Genomic DNA, 25,295 nt, shown 5'->3' with positions numbered 1-25,295 from the left:
AAAATGCTAACAATTGATCAATCTAGGTGATGGATATATAGCAGTTTATTCCACTCTTCTTACTGTCTTTATGTTTGAAATATTTTTAAAATGAAAAGTTTTAAAAGGTTAGATTACTCTTTCAAGAGACAGGGTGCTGTCTGTGAGAAATATCATGGGCTTATATATTTTCAGTTTGCACAGAATTTATGAGGCTATTTGTAGAGAGATATGTGTGTTATGGTGCCATTTATAGCATTGTCTTACCAAAAGCATCCATCTTTTCAAGTTAACTTATCCCAACCATTTCCAATGATCAGAGCATCTTGTTTTTTTTTGTTATAGTTGTGTGTGTGTGTTTTTTTTTTTAAACTAGGATTATGACTATCGGGGCCTAGACAAGTGTTTTGGTTAAGTGAATAAGCCATATGAAAATAAAGGCTCCTGAGAACACAAAGTTACTCTATTTTTCATATAGAAAATAACTTTGATCTAGGAATTTTGGTTTAAACTAGTTGTAAGAATCACAGTGAAGGGGTATGGGAAATGTAGAATACTGATTTTTATAATGTCAAGAAGCCCTTTAAACTTGACTTTAAGAACATACCTTTTAATTTATGTCTAAACAAATAATAAGTAGTAAATTTGCATGTGTTCACTTGGAATGTATTTCCTCTATTGCACCATTATATTTTCAGAATAAAAAAAATCACCTTCATAGTTCAAAGCAAATAAATATGGTCATTCAAGTTTGGAAAGTACTGATTCAAACAGTGTTGTTTTTAATTCTTTGATTTTTAAAATTAAAATTAAAATAATTAATAAAACACTAAACCAAACTATTAGTATAATCATGAAGTCTTTAAATTGCATTAAAACATAACTTTCAAAATTACCAATGTCTTCTTTCACACATTCTCATTCTTTTTTGCTTCTTACTGTTTACTACACTGAGATAATTCACACGTTTCAACCATCTGGGAAACATTTAATAATTATTTGCTTATTGAAAGAAAATTAAAAATACAGAAAGAAGGGAGAAGAATTTTAAACATGCTACTGCCTGAATTCCCTTAGGATCACTCTTACATGTAAAAGTGGTTCAGCATTTATTTTCAAGAAGTCTGTAAGTATGTCTGGCCAGTCACTATATCTGAAATATTAAACAAACAAACATAAAATGTATTGCTGAGTCTTCCCAGGATCAGTTTGACTAGATTGGATTTATACAGCATTTGGATTTAATAAATTGCTGCTATTTTATGTGTAATATCAAATTATTCCCTTAGACTGAAATTTTTACTTGTTAACTTTTCATTGGTTTTAGGCAGTGTATTAACATGGAAATAAAAGAATACAAAGTAATTTTAATTACTTGATTTTTATCACTAATGATTGAAAGGCCAATGAGAAACTTCTGACACTTAATTCATTTTCCAGTGGAATAAACAAGAATTACTTAGGTTGAGAGAAAACCTTTATTTTTGTATAGTTTGTATTTCTATATTTAAATACAAAATTATTTTTTAAAATTTCATTTAAAAAATTAAATGAAATTTTAAAGTTGGATATAGGGACTTACATATCTATGTGTGGGGACACACATATATGCAATTATTTTTACTCGTAAAAATCTTTTATTGGCCAAGTGTGGTGACTCATGCCTATAATCTCAGTGCTTTGGGACGGCTGAGGCAGGAAGATCACTTGAGTCCAGGAGTTGGAGACTACCATGGGCAACATAATGAGACCTTCATCTCTAAAAAAATGGTTTTAAATTAGCTGGGTATGGTGGTCTGTGCCTGTAGTCCTGCTACTCAGAAGGCGGAGGTGCGAGGATTGCTGGAGCCCAGTAGTTTGAGGTGAATCATGATTGTGCCACTGGAACCATGATCATGCTACTGCATTCCAGCTTGGGTGATAGAGTGAGACCTTGTCTCTTAAAAAAATCTCTTTTTTTTTTTAAACTTCCTTATTTTATGTCTTTAAAGTTTTTTTTTTTTTTTGAGACAGTTTTGCACTGTCACCCAAGCTGGAGTGCAGTGGTGCCATCTCGGCTTGCTGCAGCCTCTGCTTCCCAGGGTAAGGCAATTCTCGTCTTCAGAGTAGCTGGGATTACAGGCATGTGCCACCATGCCTGGCTAATTTTTGTATTTTTAGTAGAGACAGAGTTTCACCATGTTGCCGAGGCTGATCTTGAACTCCTGAGCTCAAGCAATCTGCCTGCCTCAGCCTCCCAAAGTATTGCGATTACAGGTGTGAACCACTGCAACCAGCCTAGAGATAGGGTCTTGCTGTTTCTCAGGCTGAACTCAAACTTCTGGGCTTAAGTGATTCTCCCACCTTAGCTTCCTGAATAACTGGGACTATAGATATGTGCCACCATGCCGACTGGAGTAGTAAAAAATCTTAATGTTTTAAGAAATGTGGTTGGAGAGCTGCCTTTACACTTACTTTAGAAGATTTCTTTAGGTTTGGTTATATTTTTCTGAAAAACAATAAATGCTATACTAAACCTGCTATTAGTGATTTAAAAAAATGCTAGTTTGAGCCTGATGCAGTGGCTCACACCTGTAATCCCAGCACTTTGGGAGGTTCAGGTGGGTAGATTGCCTGAGCTCAGGAGTGCAAGACCAGCCTGGGCAACATGGTGACACCCTGTCTCTACTAAATACAAAAAAGTTAGCCAGAGTGTGTAGTCGCTACTCTGTAGGCTGAGGCATGAGAATTGCTTGAACCCAGGAGGCAGAGGTTGCAGTGAGCTGAGATCCCTCCACTGCACTCTAGCCTGGGTGACAGAGCAAGACTCTGTCTCCAAAAAAAAAAAGCTAATTTGTTTAAGTAATACTGGAATTTTGAAATATCAAAGTAGGCTGGGCGTGGTGGCTCACGCCTGTTATTCCAGCACTTTGGGAGGCCTAGGTAGGCGGATCACTTGAGGTCCGGAGCTCAAGACTAAACTGATGAACATGGCGAAACCCCCTCTCTACTAATATCGTGGGAATCAGGAGACTGGAGAGACCAGTAGGTGGAACAGGAGGATTTTATTGAGTGCACTTAGACCCAGTAGATTAACATCCGAAGACTGGGCCCCAAGCAAAGGCAGGGCTTGGCTTATATACACACTTTTGAAACGGGGTTGACTAGTTTGAAACAAGCTTATAGTGGCGTGAAGCGTAGTGGCGTGAAAGCTCATGTACAGAGGCAGAACAAAGGCAGTTAATTAAACTGTGACAGGTTCATAATGCAGGCTTATGAGTGACTCTTGCTATGTAGCCTGGATGGCTGTTATCTAGCTTTGCTCGAGATCCTTGCACGGGCTTATCTCATATCCTTTGCTATGGCGCCTAGATGGTTGCAATCCAGGCCCACTCAGGCATGTCTCGTGACCTTTGCTGTGTTGCTCAGATAAAACAGACTACTTGAAGTTGCTAGTTATAGAAAACAGGAATCTGTAAACTCTTAGGTTTACTCACATCATAAGAGAGAGGAAAATTTGTTTCTCTTCTCCCTGTATTTGAGGGAGTGCTGGGAGAGTCTCCAGAGCACATTCCTTTGAGCCCTGGCTTCTTGGATAATGTTGTCGATACTTTGCCTGGGTCTGGGCTTTGCCCGTTACTGCCTTTGGGATGAGTTAGCCTAACACCTAAAGCTTGTTTCCTTCTCTTTTTAATTTTATTTTTCTTTATTTGTTTAATTTCCTGCCTCACTAAAAATACAAAGAATTAACTGGAATTGGTGGCAGGTGCTGTAATCCAAGCTACTTGGGAAGTTGAAGGAGGAGAATTGCTTGACCCCAATAGGCGATATTGCAGTGAGCCAAGATCGCACCATTGCACTACAGCCTGGGTGACAGAGCGAGATTCTGTCTCAAAAAAAAAAAAAAGAAATATTGAAGTAGTTTCTGTATCTTTTATCTTTTAAATTTAAATTTGTATGGTAGCCAACTATGACATTGTGGATATAATAATTCAGCAGGATTTCTATGCTTTCTTATTGTCTTTAGCTGGGCAGATGCTCAAACTCAAATCCAAAACATTGCTGCATCTTTTGACCAGGAGGCAGCTGCCATTCTTATGGCCCGACTAGCAATATATAGAGCAGAAACAGAAGAAGGTCCAGATGTGCTTAGGTGGCTGGACAGACAACTCATTCGACTGGTAAGAAGTAAACACTGTACTTTTCTAAATTTGTATGCTTTCATTTATAGTAAATGTTTGTTGCATAATCTCTTTCAAAGTACTTAACAGTGTATCTGAAATACTGTATGAGAAACTCCTATTCAGATTACTGAGACAGTAGCACAGTAATGAATAGTAGAATTCAGTAATCTCTTCCAGTAAACTAGATTGCCTTTTTTCCTTAAAAATTAAGAGTGACAATTTAGTAACCTATTATTTTTCTATTCTTATTGGCTGGAATGAAGTTAGTTCCAAATTTAATTCTGTATTATTGTAACAATTTTTATTGCTTTTTAACATATTTCTTCATTGCTGTGGCTTTAGTTTTTTACTTTCATTTTAATGGAACTGTTATATATGCATCTTTTAAAAGAAATTAGGTCAGGAATGGTGGCTAATGGCAGTAATCCCAGCACTTTGGATCAGGAGTTCAAAATCAGCCTGGGCAACATGGCGAAACCGCCGTCTCTACAAAAAATTCAAAAAAATCAGCTAGGCGTGGTGCTGTGTACCTGTAGTCCCACCTACTCCAGAGACTGAGGTGGGAGGATCACTTGAGCCCAGGAGGTTTGAGGCTGCAGTGAGCTGTGATCGTGCTGCTGCATTCCAGCCTGGGCAACAGAGTGAGACCCTGTGTCAAAAAAGAAATGAACCAGGGTAGAAAAATTATACTTATTAACATGCAAAATATAGACAAGTCTGTATTATCTGGTACTAGATTACCAACATGCAGGCTAATAAAGTTATTAGTAGCGTTGATTGACTTGGGTTTTTAACATGCCGGAACACCATTACTGTACTTGCATTATGACATAGAGTACTTTATTAAGCTTAGTTTCTTTTTCTTTTTTTTTTTCTGAGACAGGGTCTCACTTTGTCACGCAGGCTGGAGTTCATTGAGATGATCATGGCTCACCATAGCCTTGACCTCTCCCGCTCAAGTGGTCCTCCCACCTCAGCCTCCTGAGTAGCTGAGACTGCAGACAAACACCACCACACCTGGCAAATTTAGAAATATTTTGTAGAGATGGAGTCTCCTTATGTTGCCTAAGAGAGGTCTCGAACTCCTGGGTTTAAGTGACTCTCCCATCTCTTTCTCCCAAAGTGTTGGGATTACAGGTGTGAGCCACCATCACCATACCTGGCTAATTAAAAAAAAATTCTGTAGAGACTGGGTCTCACTGTTTTGCTCAAGGTAATCTCAAACTGCTATGCTCAAGCACCCCTACCACCTTGGTGTCCCAGAGTGTTGGGATTTTACGAGCATGAGCCACCACACCCAGCTAAGCCCAGTTCTTAATGCTCCATTTTTAGTCAGCAACCTCTGGCTTATTAATTGTTTGAAGGTACTTCTTTATGCACTCTTTAGCTTAAATACCCTGTTGAGAACTCTATTTGCTAAGCTATCGAATTTCTGTGTCTGGTGTTTTTTGTGTTGTTGGTGTAGGTTTTCATGTAATTTTAAAAATTCTTGAGTGAACTAGACTTGTTTTAAAAAGCTAGCTGTTTTTGTAGCATCATTCATAACTTTTTTCATTTTACCTCCAAGAGTTTTTTTATACTAGTACCTCTTTGAAAAAAGCAGCTTTATGACAATATTACCTTAAAAACAAGAGAGATTAAATCTCTCACAGGGTCCACTATTGATGGGACACTATTAGCACAAATGCCAACACAGTTCCTTCAAGGTGAATCTTTTGTTTCCAGATAGATATAACACTAAATATATTTTGACCCTTGCTTATTTAGGACAGCAGAAAAGTTTCGCTTTGTAGCAGAAATTTTCCTTGAATTACACTGTTATTTAGAAATCTGACATGACATCAGTGAAACCTGTTAACTTGTCAATCTGTAGAGAATCTGTTTTTTTCAGCTTATTATACACAGATGTCTCCAGCATCATGTGACATGTCATCAGTGCTTTGACTTATTGTACTTGTTTAAATGGGACCTTTTCAATTTCTCAGACTACATCTTTTTTTTTTTGAGACGGAGTTTGGCTGTTGTTGTCTAGGCTGGAGTGCAATGGTGCAACCTTGGCTCACTGCCACCTCTGCCTCCCAGGTTCGTGCAATTCTCCTGCCTCAGCCTCTGGAGCTGCTGGGATTACAGGTGCACACCACCATACTGGCTAATGTTTTGTATTTTTAGTAGAGATGGGTTTCACCATGTTGGCTAGGCTGGTCTTGAACTCCTGACCTCAGGTGGTCCACCTGCCTCGGCCTCCCAAAGTGCTGGGATTACAGCCATGAGCCACTGCATCTGGCCTCAGACAGCATCTTGTCCTAGCATTTTCATTTACTATGATTTTACATATTGGCAATATTCTTTTCTCAACAACTGTGTGACTTTTCCTTTTCTAGATAATAAGTTGTGCTCTGAAATAGCTTGCTTCCTTAGTTTTTTTTCACTAATTGTGACTTTGTCTCAACAAATGCTTTATTGTTTAGAGATTCTAAAAGCTGCTTGGTGTAGTCATCACCTTTTGCTTGTCAAATGGCTGTGATTTGTAGTAAAGGGCTTTTTCCATTTTGCCAGAGGCATTGCTGAATTTGTAGGTTGTCACATATGACACAAAATTGAATAGTACAACTTGGATTACTGTCCCCTGTAAAACCCACTGATTTTCTTGTAAAGGTGGATTTTTTGTGTGTTTCCCTTGTTGCATGAGTACACTGAAATGACTCAGATGATTGTAATTCTTCAGTATTATCAGGATTCTCTGGAGATTTATGTCTAGAATTGTTTTCTTTTATATCTTTTATCTCACACCTCAACTTCAAGATTTTTTTTTTTTCCAACTTTTAAGTTCAGGCATACATGTGCAGGATGTGCAGGTTTTTTATATAGGTAAACGTGTGCCATGGTGGTTTACTGCATAGATATCCCATCACCCAGGTATTATAGGCCAGCATCTATTAGCTATTCTTCCCAATGCTCTCCCTCCCCTCACTCCCCACAGGTGCCCAGTGTGTGTTGTTGCCCCTCATGTGTCCATGTGTTCTCATCAGTCAGCTCCCACTTGTAAGTGAGAGCATGTGGTGTTTGCTTTTCTATTCCTGTGTTAGTTTGCTGAGGGTAATGGCTTCCAACATCTGTGTCCCTGCAAAGGACATGATCTGGTTCCATTTTTTTTTTTTTTTTTTTGAGACGTAGTCTTTTTTTTTGTTGTTGTTTGTTTTTTTTGTTTTTTTTTTTTTGAGACGAGTCTCGCTGTGTCACCCAGGCTGGAGTGCAGTGGCGCGATCTCGGCTCACTGCAAGCTCCGCCTCCCGGGTTTACGCCATTCTCCTGCCTCAGCCTCCGAGTAGCTGGGACTACAGGCGCCCGCCACCACGCCCGGCTAGTTTTTTTGTATTTTTAGTAGAGACGGGGTTTCACCATGTTAGCCAGGATGGTCTCGATCTCCTGACTTCGTGATCCACCCGCCTCGGCCTCCCAAAGTACTGGGATTACAGGCTTGAGCCACCGCGCCCGGCCAAGACGTAGTCTTGCCCTGTCACCCAGGTTGGAGTGCAGTGGGACGATCTCGGCTCACTGCAACCTCCTCCTCCAGGTTCAAGCAATCCTCCTGCCTCAGCTTCCCAAGTAGCTGGGATAACAGGTGTGCGCCACCACACCCAGGTGTTTTTTTTGTATTTTTAGTAGAGACAGGGTTTCACCATGTTGGCCAGGCTGGTCTTGAACTCCTGGCCTTGAGTGAGCTGCCTGTCTTGGCCTCCCAAGTGCTGGGATTACAGGTATGAACCACCACGCCCAGCTAATCTTGTTCTTTGTTATGTCTGCAGAGTATTTCGTGGTGTATATGTACCACATTTTCTTTATCCAGTCTATTGGTGGGCATTTAGGTTGATTCCATGACTTTGTCTCACACCTCAGTTTCAAAAATTGCCACACTGTTTGACATGTTTGTAAAACAAACACTAATGTAAAACAGAGGGGCCTAGTAATTAATTAAATGAGATGACTGCAAAAAGTACAAAATTACATAAACCTCAGAACGTACTTTACTTCTAATTTACACATTTTACATTTTGCAGCATTTACAACAGCAGCAGGGCAGTTGGGGCTAGAGACCAGATGAGTCTTGTGACCCCATTTTATGATAATGACTGAAGGAAGCAAGGGTTTATCTGTCATGTTAAAGATGTCCAAAACAGATATGGTGCCAGCACCAATTTGGCTCTCTAATGCACACTGTCTCCAAAACAGTACACAAAAAATGATGTTTCTTTTTAATTGAAGTTACTCTAGTAAGTCATCAAGGAAAAGAAAACACTTATATTACTTTGCTAAATTGAGGCAAAGAAATTTGTTAGTATGATTTCCTAGATTTTTTATTAGGGAAAAACTTATAAAATTTTTAATACCTAAACAGTATTTACTTTTTCTCTATTTGTGTTGCTGTTGTTGTAATAGCTAAAAATTCAGCAGTGAAGTTATCAGTACAAGAAAATGAGTCTCCTAGAATAGCTACTGAAACTAAAGTGCGTTATCACCTAAGTCATTTATCACATAAGATATTGGTATCCACACATGATTTACTGCCTCTACTCTCAGTCTCTTGTTCAGATCCATTGTGCATCCAACTTCAGGGATCTGTTCATCTCTTTCTTTTCTTTTCTTTTTTCCTAATTTTTAAAATTTTTTGTAGAGACAGTATCTCACTGTGTTGCCCAAGATGGTCTCAAACTCCTGGGCTCAAGTGATCCTCCTGCGTTGGCCTCCCAGAGTGCTCAGATTATAGGCATGAGTCACTACACCTGGCTCAAAACTTTTTTTTTTTTTTTTTAGATAGAATCTTGCTCTGCCACCCAGGCTGGAGTCCAGTGGCACGATCTTGGCTCACTGCAACTTCTGCCTGCCGGATTCAAGCAATTCTGTTGCCTCAGCCTCCCAAGTAGCTGGGATTACAGCCGTGCACCACTATGCCTGGCTTATTTTTGTATTTTTAGTAGAGACAGGGTTTCACCATGTTGGCCAGGCTGGTCTTAAACTCCTGACCTTGTGATCCTCCTGCCTCGGCCACCCAAAGTGCTGGGATTACAGGTGTGAGCCACTGTGCATCGCCAAATTTTTTTTTTTTTTTTTTTAAATAGAGATGGAGGTCTTGCTATTTTGTTCAGGCTGGTCTTGAACTCCTAGGCACAAACGGTCCTCCTGCCTTGGCTTCCCAAAGTGCTGGAATTACAGGCGTCAGTCACTGTGCCAGCCTTTTTGGTGTTTCAGGGCACATGTTGAACTTTTTTGTTGTTATCTAAGAGCTCTTTATTTGTTGTGAGAGATACTTAGTTAAAAAATATCCAAATATTTTAAGGTGAGTTATTAATTACATTGGGGCAATGTGGTATTTGTTTCTGAAATTTAATGTTTTTTCTTTGGTTTTGTCTCTTGGTAAGTCTATAAGTAATACTATAATTTTATCCTTTATCAAGTATCTGCTTCCTGATGATTGGTAACTTCTTGTAAATAGAATATTTATAGGCAACAGTGTTAGCTTTTATTCCAGGAAATAAATTACTAACACATTTTATTTTATTTAGTGTCAGAAATTTGGAGAATATCATAAAGATGACCCAAGTTCCTTCAGATTTTCAGAAACTTTCTCCCTTTATCCACAGGTAAGTAGGTAAAATATTCGTATTCTTTTCTTTTCCTTTTTTTTTCTTTTTTAGAGACAGGCTCTCACTGTGTCACCCAAGCTGAAGTGTAGTGGCTCCATCATAGCTCACTGTAACCTGGAACTCCGGGCTTAGTCAGCCTCCTGAGTAGCCAGGACTACAGGTGTGTATTTTTTTTGGTAGGGATGGTTTCCTGCTATGTTGCTCAGCCTGGTCTTGAACTGTTAGCCTCAAGAAGTCCTTCTGTCTTGGCCTCCCAGAGTGCTAAGATTGCCACACCCAGCCAGATCCATATTCTTTTCTTGTGCGGCCAGTAGCATTGAGCCTCATTTTTCCTTTTTTATTGCTCTTTTTATAGTACCTATTTTATTGGGTTATTCTTTTCGTTAGATAAGTTTGGGATAGCTAAGAAATTAATATTGTGCTGTGAGTAGTTGGTGAAAAGTATATAGTATTTTTATATTGGCCTTGCAAATAGTCATTTATTTGTGGTGAATAGAGACTTACACTGGAACCCTGCAGTGGACAGAATTAGGTGTCAGGCTGGTTAGTTTTCCATTTGACATAAGGGGACCTAATTATAGTGGTACCAGAAGGACTTCATCTGAGGTTATTGTACCAGTTAGCTAGTCTTGTAGTATAGTATCACACCTGAGAACAATTTTATGGGGCCAGACTAGATAAATAGAAAAGAAACTAATTTGATTTACCTTACAGAATGTTTTCCACCTGGAGCACTGGAATCTATCCCTCCATCCTCCTGTTGATTTGATAGATACTTTTAAGTCTCTGTGTTCACAGTACTATGTGCAAGGAACTTTAGGAGGATACAGGTGACTGAGATGGATCCCTCTTACAAGGAGCTTTTAGTCTAAAGGGCAAGATGTGAAATACACATAAACAGCACAGAACAGAAACTGAGAAATGCTATGAGAGATATATAGAATTTAAAGGAAACTTAAAGGAATCCTTCTAAATGGATGATTTTATATATCTTTTGAAGGAGGAGGTGGCCTTTTAGCTTAACTTGGAAGGATGATTAATATTGAGATGTGGAAATTCATATTTTTGCCCATGAGAACTTTGTTTAAAGCATCAGCTTTCTTTTTCAGAGCTGCTCTGTTTTTTGTTTTTTTGTTTTGAGGATCCTTTATTGTTGATTAATCTATAACCCAGAAACTCCATGCTTATAGAGGGGAGACTTCCCTAAAACCTCTGGCGAGATTTTGGAGAATTAGGAAAAGGCAAGGTCTACTTGTCTTAAGGCATGTAAAATTCTTTGTTTTGTCATTTTTGTAGCAGAAACTAATAGGAAAATGATTGAGGACATTAGCCTAAGTATTTGACTAAGTATCTCCACACTTTCCTTTCTTTCTCTTCTGTCCCTGCCTCAAGCCTTCTTGTTGGGCTTTTAGATCTTCAGTGAGATCTGGAGATTTCCATCTTTCTCCCTTTCCTGGAAGTAGGAAGCAGGGGACCCTGGAATACCTTTTGTCTTGGGTTTTCAAAGTCTGATAGTCTTCTAAAAGATGGCATAGACCAAATTTAAGGGAAGTCTTCATCCCCAAAATATTACCTAACATTTGCCAATTAGTCATTTCTGTGAGTAAACAGGAATGACTGAAGTAGTAAGGGATGCAAGAGCCTCTCAATGAATTGTAGATCCTGAAAACAGAATAGGAATGAGAATTTCAGTGAGTGATATGTTGGGAGAAAACTGTTGAATGAGTCCCAGACAGGAGCAACATATAGGCACTTGGGACCTGAGGGTTGGAGGAATTTAAGAGAAGTGTCTAAAGACAAGTGGGAATACTTTCTGGCTGATCTTAATCAGTTTTATCAAAGACCCAATGTAGCTATCCATTATTCAGGTCTAACTCAGACTCTTTGATTTCCTTCATGTGAGGAGTAGGTGGAGGGGAAGAAAGTGAAAGGAGAAAGAAGCAGTGAAACAAAATCTGGAGAATGTTTCTTAGGTATAGGGAAAACGTTAAATATTAAGAAATTATATGGGTGTGTGTGTGTGTGTGTGTGTGTGTGTGTGTGTGTGTTATATCAGTGTAGACCCTTCCCAGTACAATTTTTAAGTCATTGTATTAGTTCTCATGCTGCTAATAGACATACCTGGGACTGGGTAATTTATAAAGGAAAGAGGTTTGTTTATTTATTTATTTATTTATTTATTTATTTTTGAGACAGAGTCTCACTCTGTCACCCAGGCTGGAGTGCAGTGACGCCATCTCAGCTCACTGCAGCCTCTGCCTCCCTAGTTCAAGCAATTCTTGTGCCTCAGTCTCCCGAGTAGCTGGGTTACAGGCGCGTGCCACCACATCTGGCTAATCTTTTTTTGTAATTTTAGTAGAGATGGGGTTTCACCATGTTGGCCAGGCTGGTCTTGAACTGCCAACCTCAGGTGATCCACCTGCCTCAGTCTCCCAGAGTGCTAGGATTACAAGCGTGAGCCACCATGCCTGGCCAAGAGGTTTAATTGACTCACAGTTCCACATGGCTGGGGAGGACTCACAGTCGTGGCGGAAAGCTAAGGGGAAGCAAGACACATCTTAACAATGCAGCAGGCAGGAGAGCATGTGCAGGGGAACTCCCATTTATAAAACCATCAGATCTCCTGAGACTTACTACCACGAGAACAGTATGGGGGAAACTGTCCCCCGACATGATTCAGTTCTCTCCACCTGGCCCTACCTTGACAAGTAAACTTGAATTGACAATTCAAGGTGAGATTTGGGTGGGGACACAGTCAAATCATATCAGCCATTTATAAGTAGAAAATTTGTAGTTTATTTTTATATCTTCTTAGAATCTTTTGGTGTTGGTAATGAGTAGTAATGAAAAAGCCCAAAGATATGGTCGGGGGGGAGGATTAAAAACAAAGAATGGTCATGGTTTACTACCTGGCACCAGCCTCTGAATAACTTAGATTTGAGCAAGGGGTTTTTGTCTTTTTTTTTTTCTTTTAAATACAGACAAGGTCATGTTATGCTGCCTAAACTGGTCTCCAACTTCTGGGCCTCAAGCCATCCCAGAGTGTTGGGATTACAGGTGTGAGCCACCATGCCCAGCCATCCTTTTCTTACTTTAACTTAAATTTTTTTTTTTTTTTTTTGAGACGGAGTCTCGCTCTGCCGCCCAGGCTGGAGTGCAGTGGCCGGATCTCAGCTCACTGCAAGCTCCGCCTCCCGGGTTCACGCCATTCTCCTGCCTCAGCCTCCCGAGTAGCTGGGACTACAGGCGCCGCCACCTCGCCCGGCTAGTTTTTTGTATTTTTTAAAGTAGAGACGGGGTTTCACCATGTCAGCCAGGATGGTCTCGATCTCCTGACCTCGTGATCCGCCCGTCTCGGCCTCCCAAAGTGCTGGGATTACAGGCTTGAGCCACCGCGCCCGGCCTAAAATTTTTTTTTCTTTCTTTCTTTAATTTTTTTCTTGTAGAATTTTATTTATTTATTTATTTATTTATTTATTTATTTATTTTTGAGATGGAGTTTTGCTCATGTTGCCTAGGCTGGAGTGCAATGGCGCAATCTCGGCTCACTGCAACCTCCACCTCCTGGGTTCAAGCAGTTCTCCTGCCTCAGCCTCTTGAGTACCTGGGATTACAGGCATGCGTCACGACGCCCGGCTAATTTTTCGTATTTTTAGGAGAGATGGGGTTGCTCCATGTTGGTCAGGCTGGTCTCGAACTCCCGACCTCAGGTGATCCACCCGCCTTGGCCTCCCAAAGTGCTGGGATTACAGGCATGAGCCACTGCGCCCGGCCAGAATTTTATTTTTAGGCTACTGATAAATTTCGTGAATAGGATTCCTTTCTGAGGGATATAAATTCTTGTAATAACATGTTTTGTTATGTTGTTAATAGTTTGTAATCAAATGTTTTTGCTAATAGTAAACACCTGTTGTAATATTAAAATCAGTAACAACTATCTCACATGTTTATCTTACAGTTTATGTTTCATTTAAGAAGATCTTCTTTCCTGCAAGTTTTTAACAATAGTCCTGATGAGAGTTCATATTATCGTCACCATTTTATGCGTCAGGATCTGACCCAGTCTCTAATTATGATTCAGCCTATCCTGTATGCATATTCTTTTAATGGACCACCAGAGGTAAGAGGGACAGAAAAAAATAAATTGGTCTTGTTATTGCAATGTGTGGCATTAAAAAAAAGTGAAAACAACTAAAAAAATAGATATAGTTACTAAATATAAGAATTTAAATGAATGGAAATCTCAACCTATTTATATATTCACTTAAAATATTTATGAATGTTTACTATATGCTAGATACCACGTAGGCTGTATTAGAAGATTGTTAAAAATTCTTTTTTTTTAAATGAGATGGAAGAGACTTTTAGATCATTTTGTCCAGCCATTTGGTTGATCAAATCCTCCAAAGCATATGATTATTCTTTGTGTCTTTAACAACGTCCAGAAGTGATTATGATTCTGTAGACTGTAGCTTATTCCAGAATTTAGTGTCTATGACAGTTATGACATTCTGTCTAAACAAAGTCTCTTGTTTTAATCTCATTTTCCTTTGTTTTTTTGAGAACATAAAAAATAGTTGACTATAAAGACATATGCTTAGAAGATTGATAAAGTTATCCATTTAACCTTCTTAGCAAACTGTTCCACTTATTTTAAACTGTTACCAAATGAACGATTTTTCCATTCTATAGTTAAAATGATCTGTTTTACTACTTGAAAGTATGTAGTTACTGTATTTGAAAATACTTTAGTAAGGTCAATATAAAGAGAATATTTAAAATATCTATTGATTAATGATCCCTCATGATACTATTATTCACGGTTTTATAAAATAGTGGGCAAAATGTTTTATTTCGTTACAATAATTTTTTTGTAATTTGTCAAATAGTTTCTGTTTTTCTAGGAAAATATATACTTTTAATATGTTGGTTTGGCTGTATCTATTTTGGCCTCATATTCTTTGAATCAGGAATGTTTTAGAAATAACTTTTTTTTTCTTCTGAGTAATACACATACATTGTAGACATCTGAAAAATGTAGAATAGTGTTTAGAAGAAAATTGGAATCCCACTATCCCTAGTGCCTGCTCCCATTAAATTTCAACCTTTTCATTTAATCCATGAATCCTATCAGCTTCATTTTCTTAGGGGTTTGCTTTTGGAGTTATCTTCTTTCTGTCCTATATCATTACTTTCTGTCCATCTGGATCATTCTTATTAAATAACATAGAAACCATAACAACACTCATGTTTACAAAAAACGGACAAAACCCACCCACCATGACCCATGCTTTCTATAACTACCACCCCATTTCTCTGCTCCTGGTGAGAGTTGAACTCAAAAAAGTTATTTGTTGTTTATACTTTCTCACCTCACATTGTCTTCTCAACCTATATAAGTAAGACTTTTATCCCTAACATTATATTGAAATGGCTCTTTTAAAGATCACCAATGTCCTACATCTCACCAGAGCTCTCAACAGTATTTACCTAGTCCTCACTAGTACTCAGTCCTTGAAAACCTTTTGCGCTAGGCTTCTGTGACACCTACTATACCTTCCTGGTTTTCCTCTTACTCGCTCACCGTTCCTTCTCAGTCTTGTCCTAGCTTTTCCCTTTCAGACTTCTAAGTGTTGACATGTTTAAGGGATCAGTCTTCTGGCTTTCCCTGTCTTCCTTCTCTCTCAGTGATGTAGTCTAATCCCATAGCTTTAATTACCATCTTTGTGCATGTGAGACCTAAATTTACGTCATCAGTTCAGACTACTCCCTTTCATTTCATATGCAGAACTATTTTCCCATGTGCTCCAAATTTGTTCTATCCCAGGCCTTTCCCCATTAGGCTTAGGAGTTATCCTTGAATTCTTCTTGACCTTACTCTATTTTTAAATTGTTTTTTACCTCAGATTAAAGAGATTCCTTAAAAAATTAAAGTACACTGTAAGAATTCATAATAGCAAGAGATGTTAAGTAATAAAATATAAATTTGAAATTTAGGCCATGTGTAGTGAGTGGCCTAAATTTCAAATTTAGTGGTGAGCCTATAATCTCAGCCTTTGGGAGGCTGAGGCAGGAGGATCACTTGAGTCCAGGAATTTGAGACCAGCCTAGGAAGCACAGTGAGACCCTGTCTCTACAAAAAAAAAATGAAAAAGTTAGCTGGATGTGGTGTTACACACCTATAGTCCCAGCTACTTGGGGGTCTGAGGTGGGAGGATTGCTGGAGCCTGGGAGTTTGAGGCTGCAGTGAGCTGAGATCATGCCACTGCACACCAGCCTAGGTGACAGAGTAAGACCCTGTCTACAAAAGAAAAAAAAAAAAAAAAAAAAGAAAAAGGAAACTTGGAAAATAACCTGGAAACATCTATTTTATACTGTTAAGTAGTTTATTTTTCCTTTTTCCTCATTTCTCATTGTTTTCTTTATGTTAGCCGGTTCTTCTTGATAGCAGTAGCATTCTTGCAGATCGTATTCTTCTCATGGACACATTCTTCCAGATTTTGATTTATCATGGTGAGGTAAGATTTCAATAGCGTTTAAAGCTATGCATGTAAAGTCTTTTTACTTAGAAAAGTTTTCTTCCCTCTTATTGTATGGCTAGTGTTTCATCTATGATAAACTTTGATTTCCATTTTTATGAAGTATATATAAAATATTGTTCTGCCTACTATAAGGTTTTAGGCTTCAATTGCAATTTACCCACATGTGATTATTTTATTCATTCATCCACACACGATTGGATTTTGCACAAAGCATAGTGTTGTGAAAGTAAGAACACTGACTGTACATAGACAAAGGGCACTTTTGGCTTTTACCTGAAAACATTAAGAGGGGAAAGGTCAGTCTTCGTCAGTGGGCAGGCTTTCCTTTTATGTTATGCAATCGTTATAAGTTATTATTAAGTGTTCTACATGATCTTGAAAACTCACTTAAAGCATACATGAATTAAAATTTGTAACTTCACTTAATCGGAATGGTAAATGATTACAGAGAGCAGAAGATTTTAGTAGCTATTAAGCTTTAATCCAGGTATTTAGCAGACCTTGATTCATTCCTTCAGTTATTAATTCAGCCAATTGTTAAGTGCTTCCTTTGGATGCTTTGGAAGATATAGATGTTCTTTTTTCACAGATCTGCTCTCAAACTTATAGTCTAGTATTTTAGTAACTTCTGTAGATTAATTTTTTCAGTTGCTTTAATTGTAAATGATTTTAGATTTGCACTGTGGCTGGGTGTGGTGGCTCATGCCTCTAATTCCAGTCCTTTGGGAGGCCAAGGCAGGAGGATTACTTGAGCCCAGGAGTTCAGGACTAACCTGGGCATCATAGTGAGACCCCCTCTCTACAAAAAAAATTTTTAAAAAGGTTTGTACTGTAATAATAAAGACATTGCTCAAAATATTCTTTTAAATAGTACTACCCAGGACTTTTTTTTTTTTTTTTTTTGAGACTGAGTCTTGCTCTTTCACCCAGGCTGGAGTGCAGTGGCACTATCTTGGCTCACTGCAGCCTCTGCCTCCTGGGTTCCAGTGATTCTCCTGCCTCAGCTTCCTGGGTAGCTGGGACTACAGGCGCACGCCACCACGCCCAGATAATTTTTGCACTTTTAGTAGAGACAGGTTTTCACCATGTTGGCCAGGCTGGTTTTGAACTCCTGACCTCAGGTGTTCCACCCGCCTCAGCCTCCCAAAGTACTGGGATTACAGGCGTGAGCCATCACGTGATGCCTGACCTACCCAGGACTTTTAAAAGATTTAATTATTATTATTATTGTAAATTATTTTTAGTTGATACCAGTTTCTAATGCCCTTTACTTGTTAAGAATAATACCTGTTTTAACTTCGTTGCCTCTGTTAAAAAATAAAAAAACCTGTAATACTGACAGAGCTTTTTTTTTTTTGCTTTTTGTTTCTTTTATGGTGATTTTTACTTTTTCAAGTAGCTTGTTAAAGGAGAAATCAGAAATGCACATGATTGTTTTATACAGAGGTATAAAGCTATAGAAGAATGTGTTGACTGATTCAGCTAACTTAGAAAATAAACCAGGCATAAGATTTTAGATAATTTAGTTACATGGTTTTTAGAGCTACTTACCTTAATAAATGGATTGATTCAATTGCTTTCACGCATCATAAGCTTAGGTAGATAGCTTTTAACTAACATTCATTTGGTAAGCATAGTGTTTTAAAAATTTTCTGACTTACCTAAGTATTCTTTCATTTTACTTTTAAAGGAGAAGAAATATTCTAATTTTATATTTATTAAGAATATTTTCTCTACTGAAATTAATGTTTTTAACTTTAAAAAAATTGAGGTAAATGGAATAATGGTCTATAATTTTCTTAGTTTCTAAAGATTACTGTCTTTGGAAAAACCTCAAGATTTTTGGATGGGCAAGAAATTTAAAGTAATTTCTTTAATTGTTTTAAAATTAGACCATAGCACAGTGGCGGAAGTCAGGATACCAGGACATGCCTGAATATGAAAATTTCCGCCACCTTCTGCAAGCCCCAGTGGATGATGCACAGGAAATTCTTCACTCCAGATTTCCAATGCCAAGATACATTGACACTGAACATGGAGGCAGCCAGGTAAGTAGTGTTAATTTGTTTGTGTGTTTGTTTGTTGTTAGGTTTGCAGTGAGGTGTACCTCCTTGCCTTCTGATTTTAATAGATTGCTTCATAAAGCGGACAGAAAGGTAAGGAGATAGGAGGGGAAGGTATTAGTGCTTACTTTTTGCATTAGCTTTTGAGAGCAAAGCAGTAAGATTATTGACTAGTTGCCTAAACTTGGCAGTTTCCATCATCTCCTGTCTCTAGCCTAGCTTCCTGAACAGGGCCAGGATGGCATTGTGGTGATATACTAGCTTTGGTTGAACAAGAAGATGTGAGCAGCTTGGAAAATAATATACTTTTCTTAAAGCTGTTTATTTACTCTTAAAGTCTATGAATATGACATTTGTGGTAACTTACATTTTTTCATTGTCTTCATTCCATTATTCCAGTTTTCTAGAAAATAAAATTTTATGTAATAGGAAAACACTGTGGTATTATGAAAAGGTTTTGTGGTTTTTAGGATTATGAGGATACATATACATTAGATACATGTACATACATACACAGTTGCTTTGAGACCTTCAGAAGGCTAAGTTAGGTTTCTTAACATACTCTCATAAAATACTTCTTACTTCTCTTTTGTAATTCTTAAAAGAGTTGTAATAAATTAATTGTAAGTTGTTATTCATTTGTTTTACTTGCTCTTTGAAGGCAGGGACTATGCTTTGTATTCCCTAATGCCTAGTATGGTATTATAAAATAGGTAGCAAATGTCAATAACTATTACTCAGAAATGATAATTGTTATTAGTTTTACTGTATTTACATGAGTTATTTCTTATTGAGAATTTGCAAAGTACTTCTGCATGCCTTATCTCATTTGATCCTCATAAGAATTCTAGTGTTATTTTCATTTAACAGACAATAAAACTGAGATCTAGGTTACTTATGGCCAAGGAAACACAGTAAATGCAGGAGTGGGATTTGAGTCCAGTACTCCAGGGCCAGTGCTCTTCACTGTTAGGTTAAACTGATTCCTTAGAGAGTACAAAAAGATTTTGTATGATACTAAACTTCAAAAGATGTTTCTGTCTATGTGCTTCCATTATGAATTAAAAATCTTACTGGTTCTTTCATTGACATCTCACTATGTGTATTACCATTTTCCTCTTTTACTCTGGTTATTATTTTCATGATGACAAGTGGGTAGAAGGATGAAATGTTGGATCACTTGTCTCATAGAATCACCTGTGGTTTAAGAAAGTATAAGGGTCATTATTTTAAACAAAAGAACACACAGATTTTTATGGCTTTTATTTTTATCATTTTTTGGGATTTTGAACTTCTGACCGAGTATTTCGTAATTTCACACTAACCTTGTCATAATTGTTGCACACATAATTTTTATATGCTGAGTTTTGGATTCAACAATGTATTTGTTATTTTGGATGTATGATTTGGAGAGAAGAGGTGCATTTATTGTTTATTTGTAACACATAGTGACCTATACATTTCAAAGTTTAATATTTTAAAAATTAATTTAATAAAATTAATTTTACCAACACGTACTAAATAAAATTGATTTTGCATGATATAATTATTCAGCTGATATTGACTGAAATTTTCTGTGGATAATGTTATTTCTTCTTTGCTTTTAAGGCCCGTTTCCTCCTTTCAAAAGTCAACCCTTCACAGACTCATAATAATATGTATGCCTGGGGGCAGGTAAGTTTAAATAGCAGGTCTTGGAAATTATTTCTTTGTGTATTTATTGTTTGTTATTTTAGTGAAAGCTACATTTTTTTTTCCTGTGTATTTAGTAATGATTTCTGTTGGAAAAGTAATATAAAAATGAGAGTAGAAAACAGAATTAATATTTGGTGACACCATAGAAAAAAAGTGATCCTATCAAATAGACTCCAAGTTTAGCACTATACCCTTGAGACAGAAAGCAATAAAGTGTATAAGACAAGAAGTGGTGACTCAAGTTTAATGCTAGGTTGTGAACCACAAAAGGCTACAATAAGCCAAGAGAGGCCAGGAATCATAGTTGAGCAGGAGGGGCAGGAACCCTGCAAATCATTATTGGTATAGTTTAATTTGGTAAAAGTCCTGCTGGGTGTGGTGGCTTATGCCTGCAATCCCAGCTGCTCGAGAGGCTGAGGCAGGAGGATCACTTGAGGCCGGGAGTTTGAGACCAACCTGGGCAACATAGCAAGACTCCATCTCTTAAAAAAAAAAAAAGGTATTAACCTCTTGGTATAATATATCAACATTTATTGAGTGTCCAGTATGTTTAGGACTTTGTATTGGCTCTTTAGGGTGCAGTTATTAACCATGCCTTTGAAGAGCTTGTAGTCTAATATTAGAGATAAGATACATAACTAAGTAAATGACAAGGCAGAATGGGATATTTGTCGTTAGAAAGCTATCAAGTATTAAAAGGTTAGAAGAGGAAGATGGAAGGAGGTCACATGGTGGTAGCAGGAAGAGGGTATGTAATCAGAAAAGAGTTCAGAAAAAAGAAACATTTCATTTAAAGAATGGTTATTTTGGTAATTGGAAATTGCATGAGGAAGGGAAATCTAGGTAGAGAATAGTATGGGCAAAGATAAAAGACTACATGTAGAGCTGACTAGAAGAACATAAAACGGAAATGTGTTGTACAACTAAATTGTGGAGGATCTTGAATGTCAGGTTGAGGAGTGAGAAGTTGAATATTTATTTGGTAAGTAATGGAGAGTCATTGAAGGTGGACAGAGGGGCAGATTTGAGTCTTAGATAGTATAGTTGAATCTTAAGATTAAATGGAAGCAATCTGTAGATTGAAAGTATATTTATGAAAATAATCCAAGTGAGAGGGAATAAAGACAAGATGGTGAAAGGAATAGATTTGGGAGATATTTCAAAAGTAGACTCAATAGGACTTGATTAGAAGTTGCAGGAAAGTAAGTATTCCAGGGCATGGCAACTATGCACAAAATCTGAATTCTGATTGGATCCTGGATTAGAGAGAGAGAATAGCTATAAAGAATATAATTGGGATGATTTGTGAGATTTGAATATAGATCATATATCAGATAACTAGTACAGAATTACTAAATTTCTTGAGAGTGATAATGGTGTGGTTATGTGGGAGATTCTTCTTGATCTTAGGAGATACATATTGAAGTATTTAGGGATAAAATGTCATGATGGCTTCAATTTCCAGAAGTTATTCAACAAAAAGAAGAAAAAAGGAAAAGTAATGTAGAAACATAAAGCATATGTGGCAAAATGTTAACAGTTAATTTAGGATTTAGGTATGCTATGTGGGTGTTTATTGTACTTCTCTCTCAACTTTAATGTAGTCTTGAATTTTTAAAAAATAGGTGAGGGGAAACAGGGTATTTTGGGGTTTTGAGCCTGAGTGACCAGGAGAACATGTGTCAATAAATGAGAGAGTGGAGAGAAATTGTTTGGTTTAGACACTGAGTTTGAGATACTACCTAGAAGGCCTTATTGAGCCACAATAAGATGACTATATTGATTATGGCCATGTTGAGTAGGCTGTTGGCAATTTGGGTTTGATGGTCAGGGCAAGGACGAGAAAGGTGATACTTAAAGTCATCACAGTAAATGCTTGTCTAAAGAGAGAGTAAAGAGGTAAAGGAGAGATGAGACAAGAAACTTCAGGGGAGTACAAGTAGTAGGAGTGTCTAGTGAATTATCAGAGAGGCAGAATGAAAAGTAGTGTGTCATAAAAGGTGACTCTATAGAAGGAAGAAGAAGGAGGTAACAAAGAGACATGCCGCAGACAGTTGAAGGGGGATACAGAGTGAGAAAAGGTGCTTGGATTTGATGGATAGGTTATTTGTGGCCTTCTGTAAGTGGCTTTAGTATGGTAGTTGAGTAAGAAGACACATTTATTAAGAAATTAGTGGGTGGCAAAGAAGCGGAGGTTGAAAGTATGAATGATTCTTTTACAGATTTAACCTGAGGATGAGCAGTAGGATAGGCAGATGATTGTTATTACAGTAAGGGCACAGAACTTATTTGGAGACCAAGCATAAAGAGCCAGTATAGGAAAGACACAAAAGAACAGATATTTAAGATCCTCAGGAGAGAATATGATCATAAGCACTATATGGAGGTTAAGCATTGGTAAGGAGGCAGGACACTTATTTCTGCAAAAGCAAAAGGTAAGAAGGGTGAAGACAGAAAGGTTTTTAGGTGGAGTGAAAACTCACATTGAATAATTGCCTGTTTCTTTTCAATAATATGAGATTATTTAGGAGTGAAAAAGGCTGGAGTTAAGGACCAAAAAACTAGAAAAGATTAAAAACAGTTGTAAAGAATACAAAAATAAACAAGATTAATAGAAGACTTTTGCAGCAGTGGTGAGGGCCCATTTTATTTACTAAAAATTTCTAGAGCATGCTTCCATAATGTTTTTCGTTTGTTTGTTTTGTTTTGTTTTGTGTTTTGAGACGGAGTCTTGCTCTGTTGCCAGGCTGGAGTGCAGTGACGCGATCTTGGCTCACTGCAACCTCCGCCTTCTGGGTTCAAGTGATTCTCCTGCCTCAGCCCCCTGAGTAGCTGGGACGACAAGTGCACACCACCATACCAGCTAATTTTTTTGTGTATTTTTAGTAGAGACGGGATTTCACCATGTTGGCCAGGATGGTCTCGATCTCCCGACCTCGTGATCTGCCCACTTCGGCCTCCCAGAGTGCTGGGATTACAGGTGTGAGCCACTGTGCCTGAGAAAATCCATGAATAGATTTTAATTGTTTCATGAGGGCCTTATGACCCAGTTACCTCGTAAAGGCCCTGCCTTTATACTGCCACATTGGGGATTTTCAAAATGAGTTTTAGAAGGGATGGATATTCAAACCATAGCACCATCCTACAATTGCATGATTGAATTTGTGTAATATCCCTGTCCTGTCATCCCTTTTCCCCCCTCCATTTCTTATGGCATTGCTCCTGTTAGATTATTAATTACTTGAGGCAATAACTGTCATTTTCATTTTTGATTTTCCATAGCACCTTAAACGTAGCATATATTGAATACAATAGATCTGGACAGGAGAGAGCAGAGATTAGAATATTGGAAATCTATGGAGGTGGTTAGGAGTTAAGGAGTTTTTTTAATATAGATAAATAAATTGAATCCAAGGTCCAAAAGTTCTAAAAGGTGGGGAGGTTATAACAAGTAAAGGAGACTAATCTTGGAAGAGTGGAAGGCTGGTAATGGAAAATGCAGACTCTGCAAGTTACTTGACTTCTCTTTGTTTTCACTTCCTTGTCTATAGAGTTTAATAAAAGGTGCTTGAAATGGACAGTAATACTCAGTAAATATTAGCTATTAGTTTTCACTGTTATCAATGGAAAAAAAAGTCACTTCTTATATTTAACATGGGAAAGGAAACCTATTTTAAACTATGAAGTGTAATTGTTACTGCCTGGAAGTAGGGGCATTACAGGCATAAATAAGAGTGCTCAGGTCTTTCTTAAGATTTTTATGAGTAATGATGTTAACATTTTAATAATCATGATATCTAATAAACTGAATCTACTACGTTTTAGTCACTATCTTTCAGTGTACTCTCATTTAATTAACTTTTGTAAGGTGGATACTAGTAATCCTATATTTCATGAGAGGAAATTGAGACTCATACAGATTAAGTATTTTATGCAAGATCATGTAGCTAAACTGTGGCAGGGTCTAGATTTTAGCCAAGGTCTGTCAGACTCCAGATTCTGAATTTTTAATCATTAATTTGCTGATTGCATTTAAGGGAAATAACTTAGTAAACAAGCATTTTACTAAAAATTAATGGACTCTAATAACTCACAGGATTTTTTGGGGGTCAGAAATCAAGGACCCTATGATAAGTATTATCCATGAACGGCCGTAAGAGGGCGCCACTGCAACACTTCTGTGACGGTGCTGGAGGCCTCTGTTGCTGTAGTGCTTCGTATACTGAATAATGTAAAGCTTGTACCTTTCTGCTTAATCTTGGATATATTTTGAATAGAAAAAGGATCCATTTGAAAAGTTGAGATCAGCTAACTGCTAATTTTTATAAAATTGAATTGAGCATTGGTATTTATAATTTCAAGTAGGAGCTCTGTGGTATGTAAATTAGGAAATCCACATATTTTGTCTTGACTCGGAGAAATGGCTCTGAGATTGCGTGACTTGAGATGGAAAACATTGTAAAATGAAAAAATCAGGCATAGTAACAGAAAGAAAAAAGTAAGAACCATGAGGTTGTATTGGTTTAGGTTACAGTTTTGAGACTTGTAATTCTCTATGTTAGCTATGCATATAGAATAAAGAAAAGTATTTCATTGTTGCAGATTTTTCAACAGAAGGACCAATAAAAATAGCTAAAACGTGTTGTATGTCTACTGTGTGTACGAGGTATTGTTCTGTTTGCTTTCTGTATGAGGTATTGTTCTGTTTGCTTTCTAGAATTTAACTCATTTAATCATTACAACAACCTGTGTAAGATAGGTCCTGTTATTATCCTTGTTTTACACGTGGGGAAACCAAGACATAGTTTAAGTAACTTCTTCAGTCATATGGGTAGGAAGTGGGAGAGCCAGAATTTGAGCCTAGGCATTCTGGCTCCAGACTCTATGTTCTTAATCTCAGTAAGGGATTGCCTCCTTTCATTATCAGATCTTTCAAGTTCTTTTGAATAAACACGATAAAATTGATTTCCCTTTATTCAGGAGAGGTCATGGCATGTTTGTGGCTATGCCAGACTAGAATCACAGGAGCTGTAAGTTCTCGTCTCACATTTGCCATTAATTTGCTGAAATTACTTAATTTCCCTGTTTTAGACATTGAATATTTATAATTAAGAAGAACTTGAGTATAAGAAGAAAAATATAAAATTCAGATAAAAAATCTTCTAGAAATACCTTCTTTTGCTGAAGTAAAGTTTCATTGTTAATGGATTG

At 37.6% G+C, this 25,295-nt stretch overlaps 1 protein-coding gene across 2 annotated transcripts in view; it reads left to right on the top strand.

Annotated features, from left to right (window-relative positions):
• The window catches only part of SEC23A (SEC23 homolog A, COPII coat complex component), an 80,510-nt gene that overhangs the window by 53,265 nt on the left and 1,950 nt on the right, over positions 1-25,295 (top strand). The window contains exons 14-19 of one of the 2 annotated variants that reach the window (XR_012415739.1): positions 3,986-4,139; positions 9,704-9,944; positions 13,743-13,904; positions 16,216-16,302; positions 18,219-18,374; positions 19,998-20,063. Coding sequence is in view for 1 of the 2 variants with exons in the window: in XM_005561130.4 (XP_005561187.2) it covers positions 3,986-4,139; positions 9,704-9,781; positions 13,743-13,904; positions 16,216-16,302; positions 18,219-18,374; positions 19,998-20,063 (703 nt within the window). In the remaining variant the exon portion in view is untranslated. The remainder of the gene's footprint in view (positions 1-3,985; positions 4,140-9,703; positions 9,945-13,742; positions 13,905-16,215; positions 16,303-18,218; positions 18,375-19,997; positions 20,064-25,295) is intronic. The other variant, XM_005561130.4, reaches the window with a different exon arrangement.

The sequence above is a fragment of the Macaca fascicularis genome, chromosome 7, assembly GCF_037993035.2.
Source record: "Macaca fascicularis isolate 582-1 chromosome 7, T2T-MFA8v1.1".
Lineage (NCBI taxonomy): Eukaryota > Metazoa > Chordata > Mammalia > Primates > Cercopithecidae > Macaca > Macaca fascicularis.
The sequence above is the reverse complement of the archived record's forward strand: the minus strand, read 5'-3'. Positions and strand labels throughout refer to the sequence as shown.